The sequence below is a fragment of the Enhydra lutris genome, unplaced genomic scaffold (assembly GCF_002288905.1).
Source record: "Enhydra lutris kenyoni isolate GAN:26980312 unplaced genomic scaffold, ASM228890v2 scaffoldscaffold29, whole genome shotgun sequence".
In the NCBI taxonomy this organism is placed as follows: Eukaryota; Metazoa; Chordata; class Mammalia; order Carnivora; family Mustelidae; genus Enhydra; species Enhydra lutris.
This window is the reverse complement of record NW_019154113.1, coordinates 17,431,171-17,449,558: the sequence shown is the minus strand read 5'-3', so window position 1 is coordinate 17,449,558 and position 18,388 is coordinate 17,431,171. Positions and strand designations below refer to the sequence as shown.

Sequence of the window (18,388 nt, the reverse complement as noted above, 5' to 3'; positions counted from 1 at the left end):
TTGTCTTTTTGATACCAGCCCTCCTAACAGGTGTGAGATGATACCTCATTGTGGTTTTGGTTTGCATTTCCCTGAGGATTAGTGATGCAGAGCAGATTTTCATGTACCTGTTCACCATGTGTATGTCTCCTTTGGAGAAATATCGATACAGTTCCTTTGCCCATCTTTTAATTGGGTTATTTGGGGTTTTGCTATTAAGTTGTAGGAGTTCCTTATATCAGCCAGGGGAGTTTTGAATAGAGAAAGCCCAGAGATAGTTCTGCTCAGAGCCCACTAGTGTTCTTGTCCTTCTCTCTCAGACTTTCTGGAACAGCCAAGTAGGCCAGACTGAGGAGGAAGGAGGGGAGCTAACTAATCCGTTTGACACAGTGCCTAGGACCCATGAAAATGTTTTAGTTTCTTTAAAAAAGTAGAAGAAAAAAGGAATTTTTAGGCTGAAGAAAATGTTTTAATATATAATATTAATATATTCATCTTTATGTCAACCCACACGTAAAATATATTAATTTTTTTTTTTTTTTTTTTTTAAATCAGGGAAGGAGCCCTTGAAAACAAAAGGGCTTAGGACCCACCAAAGTCTTAATGTGCGTTGGGGGGAAAGGGTGCTTCCTCCACCATTGAGCTCATCTTGGACTCCCACGTATCTCCCAGACCACCCCCCTATTGAATGCTCCCCCAGAGGCCACAGATGAATTCCATGAACGGGTCTAAGAGAACCCAGGCTCTCCAGCAATCCCTGGGTCAGAACAGACTCCTGCCCCCAGGCTTGGAAAATGCCCCTCTCTGCTCTTACATTCTTGGGCAGGGGGGAGTAGGGCGCTGGGGAGGGGTTCAAGAGCGGTACGGGAAGGCAGAGAGGGGAAATGCTCTGTGCTAGAGTGAGTTTACGAAGCCGAACCCGTACCACCCCTGGGATACCGACCCCGTAGAAAAAGAAGAATGGGCTCAGAGAGGTCGAGACACTTGCTCATGCTCACGCAGCTGGGATTCAAACCTCAGTATGACACCCAAGCACAGATCCCTGGAACCCCTTCCCCAGCCACTGTGGGACCTTGGGCAGAGCACGAAGAGCCCCTTCTGCGCTGACCATCCCGCCATCCCTGAAGACTGTGCCCTTTACTCCATTCCTGCTCCTTCCAGAGCTGATCCTGTAGGATCTCTGGGCCTCAATTTCCCCTTTGTTGGGACGTGCGTTGGGACGGGGTCTCCCTATAGGAACAAGGAAGGCAGGGAAAGAGAACTTGGCTCCCCTCCCCGCCCACAAAGAGGCCCCAACTGTGGGTCTTCCCGGAAGCCCACCTCCCCGCGCGCGCCGTCCCGCGGCAGGAATGGGGCTCGGCTCCTTTAAGTCCCGCCAGGGCTAGCCGGGGCCAGACCGCACCCTTCCCGGATCCGCGCCTGGGAATCGCCGCCCGGCGCGCGCCCCCCGCGCTCCCCCGCGTCACGCCCGAGACCCCGCGCGCAGCCCGGAAGCGCCAGGCCTGCGGGCGCAGCGGCCGTGCGCGTCATGAGCCGCATCTACCACGACTGCGCCCTCCGGAACAAGGCGGTGCGGAGCGCGCGGCTGCCGGGGGCCTGGGACCCCGCCGCCCACCAGGGGTAGGCCGCTCTGCCCCCGCCTCCCCGGCGTGGAACCCGGGCTCCGGGATTGGGGAGGGGACTGCGATCCGGGTGCGGGGAGTAGAAAAGGCAGACATGGCCGTAGCTACCCCACGACTCGCACCCCGGCGCTCCCCTCCGCCTTGCAGCCGGAGCGCACCCCCTAAAACACAGATCAGCTTAAAACTCCCCGCTGCCCCCCGTACCCTTCCCGGCGCTCCAAAGCACCGACCTTTGTCTCAACCCCTCCCGGGCTGCGGCTGTGAACTCTAGCTACTGGCCTCCGCGCCCTGCCTGCAGGCCTTGGCACAGGCCGCCCCACTTCCCGCCCCTGAAGGGAGGACGTAGTGCAGGGACCCCAGGAGCGCGGGGTAGTTGGCGTGGCCGTGGGAGGGCCGTGCCTGCCTGGTGGCGCGTGTGGGCTCCGGATGGGGAGGGGGTGGCTGTCGTCACCCGCACTGGGGGTTATGAGAACAAATGGACCCTTCCATTTGCAGTTAGAAACGCAAGAATTTGCAGGTGAGGCGATGGGTAGGGTAAGTAAAGTAGAGCGAGTTTCCGTTTTCATCCCCATCCTTTCGTGTCCCCATCCCTCTCCCATTTCTGTGGCTCTAAAAAGGGAAGCCTCCGGTTCTTTTATGAAAACTAGAAGAGGGAAGCGGCAATCTAGTTCCTCTTGGGCTAGTCATGGAACTTCTAAGCTTGGGTTTTCCCACCTCTAGGTGGATACGAGCGAGGAGAAGAATAGAAAGTGCTTTAAGAGAGGTGGGGGGGAAAAAAAACCCAAACAGGTGAAAAAGAAAGATACTCTATAGCAGCTTAGACCTCTCCCTCAAATTTGGCTTAATAAAAAAGTAAAATCCTTTATATTTAGTAAGCACTTAATAGTCTATAAACACCTTCACTTACACGATCTTATGCTGTGGTCATCACAGAAGCAGAGTGAGGTGGCTGTTACTCTCCCATTTTCTAGCTAGGAAGACTGAGGCTGTGCATTACAGTAAACCCTTGCACGAGGGGCCGCAGCTTGGTCTTGCAGCCTGAGGCTGTCCCCCCACCCTCTGCACTGCGTCCCAGCCTTTGGGGCCCTCCGAGGAATGGAGGACCTGTTCAGTACCAGGCCTGCTTGAGGGCCAGGCGACTAGGAGACACTTGTGGGCCCTGCTGCGGTCCCAGTGCAGGCTCCGACCTGGACCTGGGCCATTGAACTTGTGGTTCTTCCCTGACAACTGACAGAAGCAGCGGATCCCTTCTTTCTCTCTCATCCCCAGGGGAAATGGCGTCCTGCTGGAGGGAGAACTGGTCGATGTGTCTCGCCACAGCATCTTGGACGCCCATGACAGGAAGGTGAGGATGCTTGCCAGGGAACACCTGCAGGGACTGGCTTCCCGGTCCCCAGCCACCAAGCCATCTCCCTGTGCTCGGCTCTGCCAGTGCGCAGACTTGGGGTGCAGCTCATTCCCGGAGGGGCTTGTGGGACAGGTGGGGGGTGAGTGGGGAGATAGCAGCCCAAAGGGGCCACTGGGTGGAAAGGGGCCAACTGGGACTGTGCTAGGCAGAGGACAGAGGGCAGGACCTGGGTTCTTGCTGATAAGACAGAGTAGCCCTAACCCCATTGGCGCGTTTGGGGCTGGGATTGGGAGGGTGGGAGCAGAAGGGGTAAGGTGACTGGTTCAGGGCTGAGGCTGTGGGTGCTGTGTGGCCGGAAGACGCTGTGAAGAGGCCTGTCACCTTCTGTTTAGAGCGCTGGGAGCCTTACTGGCTGGGCAGGATGAGGGGCTCTTTATTCTGGGAGGGCCGAGGGCCCAGACTCCTGGCTTCTGGTCTGGTGGTTCCCACTGCCCTGGGGCCTAATGGACAAGGGGAGAGCGGGTTAGCAGCCTGTGTGGGTGTGAGGGGCCGGCAGTGACCTTCCCCTTTCTGAGTACCACGTCTGTTCCTGGGAGGCTGCATGTCCTTGGAACTTTTTGGAATTGCATTATTTTAAATGTACTGGTGGAATTTGCTGTTAGAAGGACCCTTGAAGTTCTCCCTTTGCACAGTGGTGAATCTCTTGGCGTGGGCCTGCTCTTCTTTGAGCACCACTGTGTGTGCCTGGGCGCTTTGGAAGTCTGGGTTTCTAGGACCTTGTGCATACAGGTGGGGACACTGGGGTGGGAGGTGGGTTGCTGTATGAGGGGCCTTTGTCCAGCCTACAGTCTGCGTTATTGACCCTCCCCGGGGCTTCAGCTCCCATGTCCTTGTACCTTCTTCCCTTGTCCTCTCATGTCCCTGGGGTCATGCCCTCTGTCACCACGCCATCTCAGGTGTGCTCACACACACCTCTGCTGCTTACTGTTGTCGCTTTCCAGAGCACTAGTTCTGCATTTCCGCCCCCTTTCATATAGCCCCGCTCTCCTGTGCTGACCACCTTCATTCCTTGATCCCTAAAGCCGAGCTCATCTCGGTGCCCCCGAGGCAGGCCAGAGGCCTGGTGCTGCTCAGCGCCTGTTGCTGTCCTGTGGCCCTGGGGAGAGCCTCCGCTCCCCCACCCCCTCCTTAGTGTGCAAGTCAGGAGGGTAGACAACCAATCCAGAGCCCCCGGCCAGCCCGCCTTGCAAAGCCAGTGCTAGTTCACTCCGGCCTGTTGTGGGGCTCTCTTAGCCCTGCCCAAGCTCGCCCCCTCAGTTCCCCCGCCCTATGATAAGGCAATACACCTCCCAGCTGCTGGCCACAGGCCGGCAAACCTCCGCTATCTCTTACTCCCTTCTCTCCCAGGCAAGCCGTGCCTGGTCCTATTGGCCTCCTCCCTTGACCATCCCTTCCCCGCCCTTCCCTTCCTCTTTCCACTGGCCTCGAATGAGCCTCAGGAATTTAGCCTGTCCTCTTCAAACCTTGCACCTGCCCCTCCTGCCTTCTGGCTGCCCCCAGCGCTCATCTTTGCCCTGTTGCCAGCTTGTTTCCTGAAAGACCTCTCAGGATCTCACTGCCGCTCAGAAACCTTTGAGGATTCCTTCTTGTCCACCAGATCAAGTCCAAACTCTGAATACCAGCGCAGGGCCCATCTTGAACTGATGCTACTTACATTCTCAGCCTGGGTGCCCGCGAGGCCCCTGCGTGCCCTGTGTCACTCAGACACGTACATGGGACCTTGACTTTGATTTCGTACCCGTCCCCGGCTTTGAATAGTCTCCCTTCACCCTTCTTCCCCCGCAGTCCTAGGATCTCCACACTCCGAGACCTCGCTTTTTCTGTTTTTCCTGGGAGGTGGATTCCTCTTCTCCAGTCTCTGGGGGGGGGGGGGGGGGTTATCTGCCTGTTTGGCTTAGAGCAGCTGGCAAGCAGCATTGACAGCACCCTCCGTGTTTTCCACCGTGCTGCCTCCTCTGTCATCTCCTTGAACCTTTGCAACATTCCTGAAAGTAGACGGTGCATTGTCCCCATGCCACAGGGGAAACTGAGGCTGGGAGGGATTTGCCCCAGGTCCCACATGTGTTGGAAGAGGCACTATGGCTACCCTCACTCAAAACTCCCTTACAGTGCCCTTTCCACGACACTTGGGTTTCTCACTCCCCCGTTGCAGTATTTGGGGTCCTTGGCGCTTGGGTTATGGTTTTTTGTCTGTGTTTTCTGTCTCTGGCTGGGTGGAGACCTTGGGGTCAGGCACGGGGCCTGCCATCTCACGGCTGTCTACGTGGTTCATTTTGTGTGGCAGGTGCTGTGCTAAGCACACGATTAGATGAATGAATGACTATGCTGGGGGGGTGGCATCTGCCCAAGCTTGAGTATCTTTCAGCACTGAGGTGGGATTCAGGATGGAGGGAGATGTTAGGGGGCGGTTTGCTGTGGAGCCCTGTGGGGAGTGTGTGTGTTGGAGGGAGGGGGGAGGGAAGCAGCCCCCCACTCTCTCTCTGGCCCCAGGAGCGCTACTACGTGCTGTACATCAGGCCCAGTCGCATCCATCGCCGGAAGTTCGACCCCAAGGGAAATGAGGTTGAGCCCAACTTCAGCGCCACCAGGAAGGTCAACACGGGCTTCCTCATGTCGTCCTACAGTAGGTATCCTCCATCATTCCTCCCTCAGGGCCTCCTGAGCCTGTGGCCTTTCTGTGTCTCTAGGGGGTCCCTTGGCCCTAGTGAGTGTCTTCTCAGTGTGGCTGGCCTTGAAGCCCATTTCTGGCCTGAGGACCCCTGGCTGGACTCCTTCCTGCCCCCACTTTCACTCAGAGGATCCCTAGGGCCCCACCTCAATCCTCAGGGCCTGGCTGGCCTCCCACCTCCTGCCGACTCCTGGAGTCTGGCAGAGTCGTCCGTGTACAGTGTACTCTGGGCTCTCGCTGTCTTTGTGCCCAGGCTCCATTTTCCTGCCCAAATTCCCATGGGATTCTTAGGCCCTTTGTGACTTCATTCCTCTTTCCAGTTTTGGCTCTACAAGGACGTCTTTGCTGTCTGCCCCTGTGGAAGAAGGTTTTAAGGTTGAATGAGAATCCATCCATCCGTGCCTCTGTCGGTTTACTCATTCGTGCTCTCAGTTGTCCGTTCATTCTCTGATTATTTAATGAGCATCTGTGCTGGACCAGGCCCTGAGCCGCGTGTGGAGCTGCCTGTTCGTCCCTGGACGAACACGACTCGGACCTGCACTCGAGATGTCCTCAGTCTGGTAGCAGAGATGGACGGGCCCGGGACTGGAGCCCAGGCAGGCATGGTCAGGGGCTGCCCTGGAGGAGGGGACAGCAGGACCAAATGCTGAAGGAAAAGCAGGAGTCAGCAGGGTGCCAGGGCTGGGAAGGGCGTTTCAGGAGGGGGCTGTGTACCAAGGCATGCTGGGAGCTGGGGGCCCCTGATGCAGGGGGAGGAGAAGCATCTAGGGACGCAGGGGCCAGGTCGAGAAGGGCCCCAGAAGGGACACTCACCCAAGGGTTCAGGGGAGCCCTGTCATGGGTAGTTTTTAGTAGGAGAGCGACATGATTAGAACGCTTTTTAACAATCCCCGAGGGGAGACCAGCAGGCCTGTTAGGAGGCTGTGGTGGCTGAATTAAGGGCCTGTGGGTGGGGATGGAGAGACTGGATAGATTGGAGACAGAGGAGGGACCGTGGCCTCAGTGCTTCGAGACAAGGAGAGTGAAGGAGGAATCAGGGACGACCCCCCGGGTTTGGGTTTGGCTGCGGGTGTGGGGAGAAGCGTTCTGTCTGGGACCTGTGGACCTGTGGGAAACTGTGGTCGCAGTTTCAGGTAGAGGGGCCTGCAAGTGCACTGGGGCCTTGGGGCCACAGTTCTAGAACGCAGGAAGCAGGCTGGGCTGGAGGCACATGTTCAGAAGTTGTTATGCATTGCCGGTCCTGAAGCTAGGAAAGTGGATGGAGTTGCCCAGAAGGCCGTCTTGGGGAAGAGCAACCCGGGAGAACAGGGAAGGAGCCTGTAAAGGCAGGAGAGGGACCTCTGCAGAGGCTGGGGTTGGGGGGGAAGCCTGTGTGTCTCTGAGGCCCAGTGAAGGTGGGGGTGAGGTAGTGATGAGGTCAGGTGCTGTCTCAGCCCCAGGAAAGTGGGGGCCACTGAGCCTCCAGTGGGCTCACAGTGAAGAGCTCCCAGTGACCCTAGTCGGTGTGGGGGTAGGGGCTTCTGAAGTAGTGGGTGTCAAAGCCAGAATTCAGGAGGGCATTGAGGAAAGATTTGGTAGGGAGAAGGAGAGCCTGGTCCCCGAGGAGGGGGAGTGGATGGGATCTGGAGCCCAGATCTGGGGGAGCTGGCTAGAGGCCGGAGGGGGACCCATGGTCCTTTGAGATGGAAACAGAAGGGAGGAGGAGAGGTTTCATGTGCTTATCAGTAGATTGACAGGCAGGTGGTATTAGGGGGTTCTTGGGAAGTGGAGGTGAGGTGGTTTGGTTCCTCAGGGACATTGAGCAGAGCGAGGGCTGAGGAGTAGGGAGCAGTTTGAAAGCCCTTGGTGGGAGTGAGGTATGTGGGGGAACCCCAAAAAGCGTTCCTGACGGATCTTGGAGGTTTTACACCCTGAATGGAACGCAGTGTGGGCTCCATGGGCCAGCTGGCTGCTCTCTCCAGCCGAAGCCCTGCCCCCATCTGTTGGCTTCTGTTGGCATGGAGAGGGCCACCTGCGGACAGTTTTGGGTCGCTGAGCTGGGGGGTGGCTGTGCACACCTTTGTGAGGTCTCAGGGCCTTGCGAGTCCTCACTTCTCAGTCTGGGACACCGCTGCCCACCCCCCATGCCCTGGTCCCCAACCCGGGATCTCCAGATTTGGGACATTCAGGGCTGGCAGGTGAGCCTGTTGGAATTCTCCCTGAGCCTTGAGCTTTGCCAGGACTGGGATGAGTAGGCCAAGGGGGAGGACGGGCACCGCCATGGTTGGCTATTCATTCCAGCAGCTCCAGCCCTACCAGGAGCCCCCGAGACCCGGGAGAGAACCCTGGCTCATCACTGCGGCCTCCATGGGGAGGCACGTGTGGAGGCTTTGCATTCTGCCTCTTTCCCTGACTAGCTGTGTGACCTGGGGCAACTCACCTGACCTCCCTAAGCCTTCATTTTCTCCTGTGTCAAAAAGGCATAATTAAGACATTTACTTGCATTGAGGGTTTCCTGCATGCCAGGCACCGTGCTGACTGCTTTCCGTGTGTTACTTCATGTACACCTCACGTCCGCCCTAGCAGGTGGGTACCGTTTTTATCCCCACCTGTCAGGCCCAGGGAGGTTAAGTCACCTGCCCGAGTTCACATGGCTTGCAAACAGATCGGCACCAGGCAGCCTGGCTCCGGGGCCCACGCCCATACCTCCTCTGCCAGGAAGCCCTCGGTGAGTCCTGGCACCATGGGGACTCGGAGCCCTCGCTTCAGGTGGTTCCGTGTGTATAGAGCCCTCCGGCCTCACCTGGCTCCCGAAAGGCCCTCCTGCGTGCTTGCCACTCCAGCAGTAACGACCTTCTCATGCTGTGTGCCTGCAGAGGTGGAGGCGATGGGGGACACCGACAGGCTCACGCCCGAGGCCCTGAAGGCACTGGTACAAAAGCCAGAGCTGCTTGCGCTGACAGAGAGCCTTACCCCCGACCAGACAGTGGCGTTCTGGATGCCCGAGTCGGAGATGGAGGCCTTGGAGCTGGAGCTGGGGGCCGGGGTACGGCTGAAAACTCGAGGCGACGGCCCCTTCCTGGGTGAGCATGTTCCCATGGCCTGTAGAGGCTCTTGGCCTTCTGTCTGAGGCTCCCCTACCCCTCCTGCTCAGAGCTCATGGGAGCAGGCCAGGTCTGCTTAGTCCTGAGATCTGTTCCTAAGTGTCTGGACAAGTGCCCTGGGGCCAACAGCCTAAACACTCTGGATCCTGGGGGAGCCACCCCATCCCATGGTTCCTGTGGGTGATGTCTCCTGTCTAGCACCTAGAGATCACACTCAGGGCCTCCCCGAGGGTACCCAGGTCTGAGAGAACAGTGGTTTAACCCGGGCCTAGGGGACCCCAGCAGATCAGGCCAGCCCCCAATATGTTTCCAAAATAGGGAGACGGGGCCATTCAACTTCTTCCCTTCTTTCAGAGTCCTTAGCCAAACTTGAGGCTGGAACAGTGACCAAGTGTAATTTTGCTGGTGATGGAAAGACAGGGGCATCCTGGACAGACAACATTATGGCACAGAAGTCTTCGGCGGGAGCCGTGGAGGAGACCCGAGAGCAGGGGGACGGGGCCGAGGACGAGGAGTGGGTAGGTCACGAGCGATGACCGTGGGCCCGGCGTTGGTACAGTTTATCTCTCGACAGGAATTTTGTCTGTAGGGGCTGAGGTTGTGTGTAGGACAAGGACACGGCAGCGTACATTGTAGGCCCCCAGCTTTGGTGGAATTCCACGGGATTCCCAAGAATGAGTCAGCCCCAGGAAAATTCTTTTCAAGGAGTGAAGGGTGACCACTCGAGACCTTTCTTTTTTGGTGGGTCTGAGCTGTGCCAATCTACAAGAAAGTCCCAAAGATTAATAAAAGCAAGGGATGGAAAAAAATGGACCATGGAGGGGAACCAGTGAAACCTGATGCCGTTGGATCTCCAAACATTTTCACTTCAAGTGAATACATTAGCCATGTTGTGGCAGCTGAGCTGAATGAGTTTTTTTTTTTTGTTTTTTTTTTTTTTTCCCCTCCTTCGTTCTGGGCTCCCTGCCCAAAGTGGCTGGAAGATGGCTGGCTTGGTCCTCACTAGGTTGTTGTGTGTGTGTGTGTGTGTGTGTGTGTGTGTGTGTGTGTGTGTGTGTGCACGCACGCATGCCAAAGGTCAGCCCCTAGTTGATCTTCAGTCCATCCACAGTGGATGTGTTTTTCTCAAGCTTATTTCACCTGAAGATTTGAATTGATGTCAAAAGGCCCCAAATTGAACATTTAAAACAAAGTCCCAGAGAGATGGGCTATTTATCTAGGTGATACTGATAATGACATTCTCCGGAGAAAGCAGGGAAGGAAGAATGGAGGGTCTGGATTCCTCTTTGTCGTAGTAAAGTGAGTCTCGGAATGAAACATGATTGGAGCTGCCAGGCCAGCTCCCTGGTCCGCTCGAACAAGGTGAAACCAAGAAAGGTGGCTGAAGGCTCCATTGGTACCCCTCAGTGGGACCCTTGTTGGACTTGTAGAAGACTTTTATGAAATGCACTTTGTTCACTTCTCTTCCCTTAACCCCTAGGATGACTGAGGTGAGTGGGCGTGAAGCGTCTCTGAGGCCACCAGCGCTGCTGAGACTGTGATCCGTCAACATCTACTCTGGAGTTGAAGGAAGCAGTCCACCAAGCCTTCCCTGGTTCTTCCTCCTGCTGCCCCAGAATACTCTTGGAATAAGCACTGCTAAAGTCAAATCCATGACCGTGACATGACCAATGGCGCCCCACGCTGTGGCTCCTGGAGGGGCCCTCCCTGGATGTGAGTGTAGATCTCCTAGACCTTTCCACCGTGGCCCTTGCCCTGAATGGCAGCCTTGTTTCTAGAGGCAGGCAGTGGAATTGAACTTGGTCTTGGTGTACACTTGGGGAATGGCCCTCATCTGCATGCTTTCCCCTGTCCTTGTATATCCTGCCTTCCTCCCTCACCTGCCCCCTACCGCCAGGGCTCTGAGCTGTAGCCTTTGCTCTCCTGTTCAAACCTCCTTGTTCCCTCTGTGCCCTTTTCCTTCCCCAGAGCTGCCAGTTCTTTATTCCTCCTCTGGTTCTCTGCAACATTGCGGGGCTTCCTGTCTCCTGACCTCCCTGGCTGCTGTCTGATGGGGATGCTGTTCTCAGGGAGGCCTAGGGTCTTTCCAGGTGGCTGGTCCCCACCTTGCAGGCTTACTCTGCCAGGCCACATTTCGATAAAACCTTTGTTTTTGTTGTTTTGTACTTTGAGAACTTTTTATGAGTGAGTAAACCTTCAGAAAAGGATTCCTGTGCATTGACTGGGTCATGTCAGGTGTCAGCAGTCTTCCAGCTGAGCAATGATCCTATAAGAAGGAAGCCGCGTCTTTTTGATCATGATCATCGCCTTGCTGGGTAGTGTTCCCGCACTCAGATCTGATATGGGACGTGGAGTCAAATGGGGCAGAGACTTGGTGACATTCGGATCCTGCTGGCCTCAGGGACAAGATAGGGTGGTGGTGAACTAACAATTATTGAGTCTCCTAATATATCAAACACAGCACTAGATGCTTTCCATGATGGTAACTTAGCCACTGACCTGCTTCCTGGTGCGAGCGCCCATATCCCCCATTTTTCAAAAGTTTATGTTATAATACTTGGCTTTTATGAAAGACCTACCTTAGTACCTGTTTTTTTCTAATCAAAAGAAATCTTTAGAGGGTTTTCATTTTTGTGATAATAAGGCAAAAGAAAAAAGAAAACAGCATTCAGCATTTGTGTGCACCCCAAGTGGTGAGAGGGACCCCACCCATCTCCTTCCTTGGGAACTGTACCCAATCATCAAGCCCCTAGAGCTTTGAACTGTGTCTGGGAGCATCTGTGCTTTACTGCAATGGATTTTGTGCACGTGTTAGCAAGATGTGCCCTAAGGTTTCAGAAAAGCCTAAGAGAACGCTCATTTCCCCATGGAAATTAATGGTGAGTGCTTCCTCACTGCCTCTCACAGGGTTTGTAGGAATGCTGTACTTTTTCGATAGTGGGGGAAACCTGTACTTGCTAAGAGCTTGCAACCTCTTACTTAACTGTCCCAACAATCCCGGGAGGTATGTGTGATTATTCTCATTTTTAAATTTCATATGATTTTGAAACTTAGAGGCTCCATCTGTAGTATATAGAGGAGAGGAATTTCAACCCAGGCAGTCCGATTTCAAACTCTATAATCTTCACTGGGTTATTCTCCTTCCACATGTATACTACAGGGGAGGAAAGGGGCTCTGGAGAGGTTAAGGCAATTTCCCCAGAGTCACAGCTAATAAGTGGCACAGCCAGGATTTAAATCCAGGGCTGTGGAAAGTCAAGCTTACGTTCTCCACCTGCCCCCCATCCACCATCCTTTGCTTCTTGACCTACAGAAGGACCTTGGACACGGGGGCCAGAGGAGTCCTGGCCCTGTGAAGTGGGGTTATATCCCTAGACGTTAGGGAACTTGCCTAAACCCTTGACTGCTGATCTGTCCAGGCTGAAATCTGTTCCATTGGTATTAGCAGTTGAGCAGGTAATATTATGCTTCCCAAACTTATTATCATGGTTCCAATTTTCATTTACCTTCTTGCATATTTGAGCCTGGGCTTGACAATATGGCCGTGAGGCTTGGGATTCACGCTTCAGTGAGGCCACCTGAAGTCATGGGTTACTGGTCTGCTCACGGATCTCTTGTGTTCTTGTCACCCTTTTCTTAGTTTAGATCCCTGTGACCTCTCACCTCGACAGTTATAGAAGCTGCCTCCCTGGTGTCCTGTGTCTGAATGGGGCTGGCTGGGTGTTGAGTGTGCTGGGACCTCAGTCATGGGGGTGGCCAGGGAAGCAGTTAAGCAGCAGGAGGACTGGAGATACTGACTGGGAGTAGAGACACCCAGTGAGGGCATCCTGCTGCCCATAGCACTAGGGCCAAAGGGTATGGCAAGGTCATACAGGCAGGCCACCATTCCATAAAAGGAGGTCCAGTGTGTCAGTGGGGGAAGCCCTGGACAAAAAATGGGCAGGAGAGAGGTGAAGGAAGGAGGGAAGGAGAGAAGGAGGGGAAGGACAGTGGGATGGAGAAAGGTAAAGGCCTTTGTGGCTGGAGCTCAGAGAACGGGTGGAGATGTTGGAGATGATGCAGGATATCAGGCGTGGTATTTTTAGCATGTTAAGTATTTTAGGACTTTATCCTTAACTTCCTGGAAGCCACTGATTCTGGGGAGAGTGGTACAATTTGATTTGTTTCTATCGAAGATCATTTGACTGCAGAGAAGCTGAAGGCAATGAGCCCAACTGGGAGACTGCCTTAATTGTCACAGTGAGAGGCTAGATAGAGTGTGTAGCGAGGGGAGTGGAGATGGAAAGAAGTCCAGGTAGATGGAGGAGAAAAGGGATTTTCCAGCAAGACATGAGCACCTGAAAAGCCATGGAGGTGGGGGTGGGGCCTGCTCCTGGAATATTGCGTCCCTGGTTGTTATATCATACCTACACATAAAATTTGATAATCCTTTTTCAATTAATGTTATATAATCGCTTCCCATATTGCTACAGAGTCTTCATAACCATTGTTTTTTAAGATTGCCATTTAGCAGCTCTATCATTGTCCAATTTTGGGGTAATTAATTGACTCCTACTTGGAGCTAATATAATTAACATGTCAATAAGTGTTCTAGATTATGTAGTTCCCTAAATTTCACCCATACACCCTCCCTGTCCTGCCCCCCCACCATATTTTTGTATCTTGGGGTTATTTCTTTAGAGTCAGATTCCCAGGAGTCAGATTACTGGGAATCTAGGAGTCTTCTGCAGAAGTTTTTTTAGATTGTCAAATTGCTTTCCATAAGGGTTGTTCTGAGTTATAATTTCACCAGCACTGTAGGAGAGGACCTTTTCCATGCTACCTTTGCCAGAATTGGGTGTAATAACATTTGAAAAATGGTATTTGATAAGGTAAAACGATACTTTAAAGTTAATAGTTTGCGATTAGCTTTTCTCCCCCATTAATAGTGAGCTTAAAGATTCTTTCCATGTTCATTAACTAGATATATTTCCTCTTTGCTTACTCAGTTTCTTTGCCTGTTGATACACTGAAGGTGGAGGTCTTTTCGGTTATATTTTAAATATAACAACTTAACCATATTTTATCAACTTCTGTTTTTAAAAAATTGATTTTTTTTTACAAACATAAAATCTTTATATAGATACATCTGTTGACTTTTTGTGATTTTTTATTGCTTCTAGGTTTATATTCTCCTTTCAGATGTTAGATACTCAGTTTCAATTCTTTCATTTTGGTTATTACCTGGTTTCACAGTTAAGTCCTTAATCCACTCTGCCTTTAATTTGTGAAAGGGTAGGAAGTGAAAGGGTAGGAAGACTAAATAGCTTATTTTCAAATTATTAACCAGTTCTCCCAATACAGTTATTGGCTTCCTTCCCACTCTCAAGTTACGATGTCTCCTACATCACATATTAAAGTTATTTTATACTTAAATTCTTATTCTATTTCAATGTCTCCCTATAGTGACAATTTGAACTATCATAGTAGGTTTTAATAGTTGGTAGAGCTAGGTCTTCCTTATTACTCTTCTGTTTTAGTATTTTGTTATTTCTCCTCAACATTTGAAACATTTTGTCAAGTTTCAGTGCATATTAATTGACTTCATTTTTTTTTTTTTTCTAAGTATGCTCCCCACCTGGGGTGTAGTCCAACGCAGGGCTTGAACTCACAGCCCTGAGATCAAGACCTGAGTTGACATCAAGGGTCAGATGCTAATCTTGGATATTTTTTAACTTAAAAAAAAAAAATCTGGCTACAAGAGTAATACATATTTATTTTAGAAAATTCGAAAAAATAAAAGACATCAAATTTCACTGCTTTGTTAAATTGCTTATGTACCACTCAGTTAAATGCCATGCATTGCTCCAAGTGCTTACAAACAACTGATTTTGTATTTATAACCGTCTAAGTGGAATAGTTTTTTTCAAGTAGAAAAGAGCCTAGTTTTAAAGTAAAGGAAACTGGGTGCCTGGGTGGCTCACTTGGTTAAGCGACTGCCTTCAGCTCAGGTCATGATCCTGGAGTCTCGGGATCGAGTCCCGCATTGGGCTCCCAGCTCCACGGGAAGTCTGCTTCTCACTCTGACCTTCTCCTCGCTCATGCTCTCTCTCTCAAATAAATAAAATATTTTAAAAACAAATAATAAAGTAAAGGAAACTGATACTATGCCTGTTTTACAGATGAAGGTGCTTGCCCAAAGTACCCAGGTGGTCACCGGAGCCAGGGTTATAACCAGGGCAGTGCTGAACACTGAGTGATGCTGACATTCCACTAGACATGATTATTATTTGTATTTGATTGTATCTACTTAGTCTTTTACACAGTGGGATGTCCATGTACATACCTTGTGTGATCTTTAACTTACAGATAGGCCAAGAACACTTATCTATACTGTAAACATTTCACAGTATTATTTTCAATGACCTTTTAGTATTTCTCATGTGCATGCCAAAAAGGGCATTTAACAAATAACTCGTTTCAGAATAATTTGTTTCCCATTTTCCCCTGCAGTTAACACTGCTCAGATGTACTTTTTTTTTCCCTTAAGATTTTATTTATTTGTCAGAGGGAGAGAGCACAAGCAGGGGAAGTGGCAGGCAGGCAGAGGGAGAGAGAGAAGCAGGCTGGGCGGGGAGCCTGACACGAGACTTGATCCCCACCTGAGCTGAAGGCAGATGGTTAAGGGACTGAACCACCTAGGGTCCCTGAGATGCACATTCCTGAGGCTTTTCACACGTCCACAATCTTTTTATTATAAATTTTAACAGTGGAAACGCTGGGCCTAATGTTCTATATATTTTAAAATCTTTTGATGCCCACTGTCAGTCCTCTGGACAGGGGATTCCAACGTGTAGCTCCAGCTGCAATAAGGGACGTGGCTCCCCCTCGCCCCCACTAAGTTATTAGAAGAAGAAACACAATCTACCACTTGGGATCGCCCCATGGATTGCACTGAGGAGTCCTTAATCCCCCACTCACTACCGACCACGGAAAAACGAAAATGAACTAAACGTTCCCCTTCGCGGACAGTGGCTAGATGAGCCGGCACCTGCACACTGCGAACCGTCCTGCAAGTGTGACGGGGAAAGCAGGACTTGCACGTTTTCGCGCGGGCGGCGGGACTGGGAAGCTCCCGCCGCCCGGTCGCCTGGGAGCGCGGCTGCTTTTGGCAGCTTCAGCGTCGGGGATCTGCTTTTCCGACGTGCTCCGCCCGGGGACTCCGCGGCAAGCGTTCCGTCCCGGCGAGCGGTGGAGGTCCCGGTTCGCGCCCTGGCCAGGCCCGGACTGGCAAGCCGACGCCGGCCGAAGTGACGCCCCAGCCGGGCCCCGGGGTCCGCACGGGTCCGACCCCGGCAAGCCCCCCGCCGACCCTGCAGTGCTGGGAAGCCGGACTCTTCGCGCTCGGACCCTTGAGCGCGGGGACACGTTTCCGCGGGCCTCGCTCCGCGGCGCACCCAGCGGAAGTGGCCGTGTTGTGACGGAAGGGAGATGCTTTGTGGGAGCTGCCGGCGCTGAAGAAACGTGGCCGGCGAAGATGATTCAAGCGATTCTGGTTTTCAACAACCACGGGAAGCCGCGGCTGGTCCGCTTCTACCAGCGTTTCGTGAGTGCGGCCCAGCTTCGTCACGTCCCCTCGGAGCGCCCGTGCTCCCTCTTCCCTCCCTTCGGCGACTCCGGCCGGTAGACCACCTCGGGCTCCTCCCACCCAAAGTGACCTCACCCTCTTGACCCTCCTTGCGGGACCCGGGAGGCTGTCGGGCCGTCTGTCCCACCCCGCGCTCCCTCACTGGCTCCTCCACCCCTGCATCTCTCTGCCGTTTGGTGACACCACCCCTTGGGTCTCAGGGCTCGCTGAATGACGGTGGGGGTGTGCCCCACTGAACACGCGACTGAGTGAAGTCCCTTTAATCTGTCGGTCCTTAAGCGCGGTTGTACGAATAGGAAGACACAGGCCACCTTAGGAAAGTTCTTGCTTCCGCCAGAAGATCTGCAGAAGCGCTTCCTTGGGCTTATTTTGCTTCAGTGCTGGCTGGGACTGCCCAGGGACTGGATGCCCCTTCCTCCCGTAGAGATGAACAAAGTCAGCTTAAGAGTGGGAAGTGTTGAGAAATTACAAATGCTGCCGCGCGAGGGCTCAGTAAATGACAACGTGAATTTTGAGTTTTCCCAGAAACTCCTCTGGGAAAGCACAAACGTCATGATTTGCCTCCTGCCCTCCAGGGTTGTATTTCTTCGTGGCAACGTTTCCAAATGTTACAGACATAATTGGTGAAACGAAGGAGGGTAAAGAGTCAGAAAACTCAGCTCACTTTTTTTTTTTTTTTTTTAAACCCCGTGTCTATGGACCCTGTGTTTTTCTCTCTCCCCCCCCCCCCTTTATTTCGGTCAAATAGGTAGAAACAAAATAATTTTACCTTTTTCATAGAATTTTTTTAAGCTAGATTACACTTTATTAAATAATTATTTTGAGATAAAACTATTAACGTTCAATACAACGATTCAGTTTGTGTATGCATTTGTGTGTGTGAATTTTTCTGTTTTTAGGTGGTATTGAGAAATAAATCACATACATATAGTTCACCTATTTAATGTATACAGTTCGGTGGATTTCAGTACGTTCACAAAGTTGTGGAACGGACCCCATGGTCAATTTTAGGACATTTCCATTTCCCCAAAAAGAAGCCCCTACCCATTAGGAATCATTCCCTATTTCCTCCCAACTCCCTCAGCCCTAGGCAACCACTAGTCAACTTTCTGTCTCTTTAAATTTGCCTATTCTGGACATTTCATATAAAGGGTATTCAGTATGTGGTATGTGGTCTTTTATGACTGGCTTCTTTCACTTAATATCTTTTTAAGGTTAATCCAGCTAGTAGCATGTATTAATTTGTCATTCCTCTTTGTTGCCAAGTTATATTCCGTTGTATGGATAGACCACATTTTTACTGCCTATCCGTTGCTTCTCCCTGTGGCTCTCGTGGGTAATGTTGCTGTGGACATTTGTGTACATGTTTTTATGTGCACGTATGTTTTCATTTCTCTAGGTTATAAACCTAGGAGTAGAATTGCTGGGTTATCTGGTAACTTTATGGTGAACATTTTGAGCAATTGCCCAGCTGTTTTCCAAAGTGGCCGCACTGTTTTACATTCCCATCAGTAATGTATATGGGTTTCAATTTCTCTATCTCCCTATCGACATTTGTTACTATCTTTTTTTTTTTTAAAGATTTTATTTATTTATTTGACAGAGAAAAAGAGATCACAAGTAGGCAGAGAGGCAGGCAGAGAGAGAGGGGAAAGCTCCCCGCTGAGCAGAGAGCCCAATGTGGGGCTCGATCCCAAGACCCTGGGATCATGACCTGAGCCGAAGGCAGAGGCTTTAACCCACTGAGCCACCTAGACGCTCCTTGTTACTATCTTTTTTTTTTTTTTTTTTTTTAAGATTTTATTTATTTGACAGAGATCACAAGTAGGCAGAGAGGCAGACGGGGTGGCAGGAAGGAGGCTCCCTGCCGAGCAGAGAGCCTGATGCAGGGCTCCGTCCCAGAACCCTGGGAACATGACCTGAGCTGAAGGCAGAGGCTTTAACCCACTGAGCCACCCAGGCGCCCTGTTACTATCTTTTTGATAAGAAACTTTATAGGTA

The 18,388-nt window shown here is 52.0% G+C and overlaps 3 protein-coding genes across 6 annotated transcripts in view; 2 read left to right on the top strand and 1 right to left on the bottom strand.

Annotated features, from left to right (window-relative positions):
- The window catches only part of LOC111152555 (cytochrome c oxidase subunit NDUFA4-like), an 82,375-nt gene extending 80,866 nt beyond the window's left edge, over nt 1-1,509 (bottom strand). Inside the window, 1 exon segment of the mRNA XM_022511032.1 lies at nt 1,382-1,509. Coding sequence (XP_022366740.1) covers nt 1,382-1,509 — 128 coding nt within the window.
- Nucleotides 1,437-10,967, top strand: LOC111152578 (actin related protein 2/3 complex inhibitor). The gene is made up of 6 exons (XM_022511066.1): nt 1,437-1,599; nt 2,871-2,946; nt 5,500-5,632; nt 8,533-8,739; nt 9,115-9,278; nt 10,241-10,967. Exons 1-6 carry the CDS (start codon nt 1,508-1,510, stop codon nt 10,247-10,249), a joined length of 681 nt encoding a protein of 226 aa, XP_022366774.1. The 5' UTR covers nt 1,437-1,507; the 3' UTR covers nt 10,250-10,967.
- Nucleotides 10,968-16,224: 5,257 nt separating this feature from the next.
- LOC111152579 (AP-3 complex subunit sigma-2) overlaps nt 16,225-18,388 on the top strand; it is a 47,612-nt gene continuing 45,448 nt past the window's right edge. For 3 of the 4 annotated variants that reach the window (XM_022511069.1, XM_022511067.1, XM_022511068.1), the window contains exon 1: nt 16,225-16,345. In XM_022511069.1, coding sequence (XP_022366777.1) covers nt 16,277-16,345 — 69 coding nt within the window. In that variant the 5' untranslated portion in view covers nt 16,225-16,276. The remainder of the gene's footprint in view (nt 16,346-18,388) is intronic. The other variant, XM_022511071.1, reaches the window with a different exon arrangement.

Coding starts and splice junctions, on each gene's coding strand:
- LOC111152578 (XM_022511066.1), top strand. CDS start 1,508: ATGAGCCGCATCTACCACGACTGCGCCCTCCGGAACAAGGCGGTGCGG. Junction 1,600..2,870: donor GACCCCGCCGCCCACCAGGG/GTAGGCCGCTCT, acceptor TCTCATCCCCAG/GGGAAATGGCGTCCTGCTGG. Junction 8,740..9,114: donor AGGCGACGGCCCCTTCCTGG/GTGAGCATGTTC, acceptor CCCTTCTTTCAG/AGTCCTTAGCCAAACTTGAG.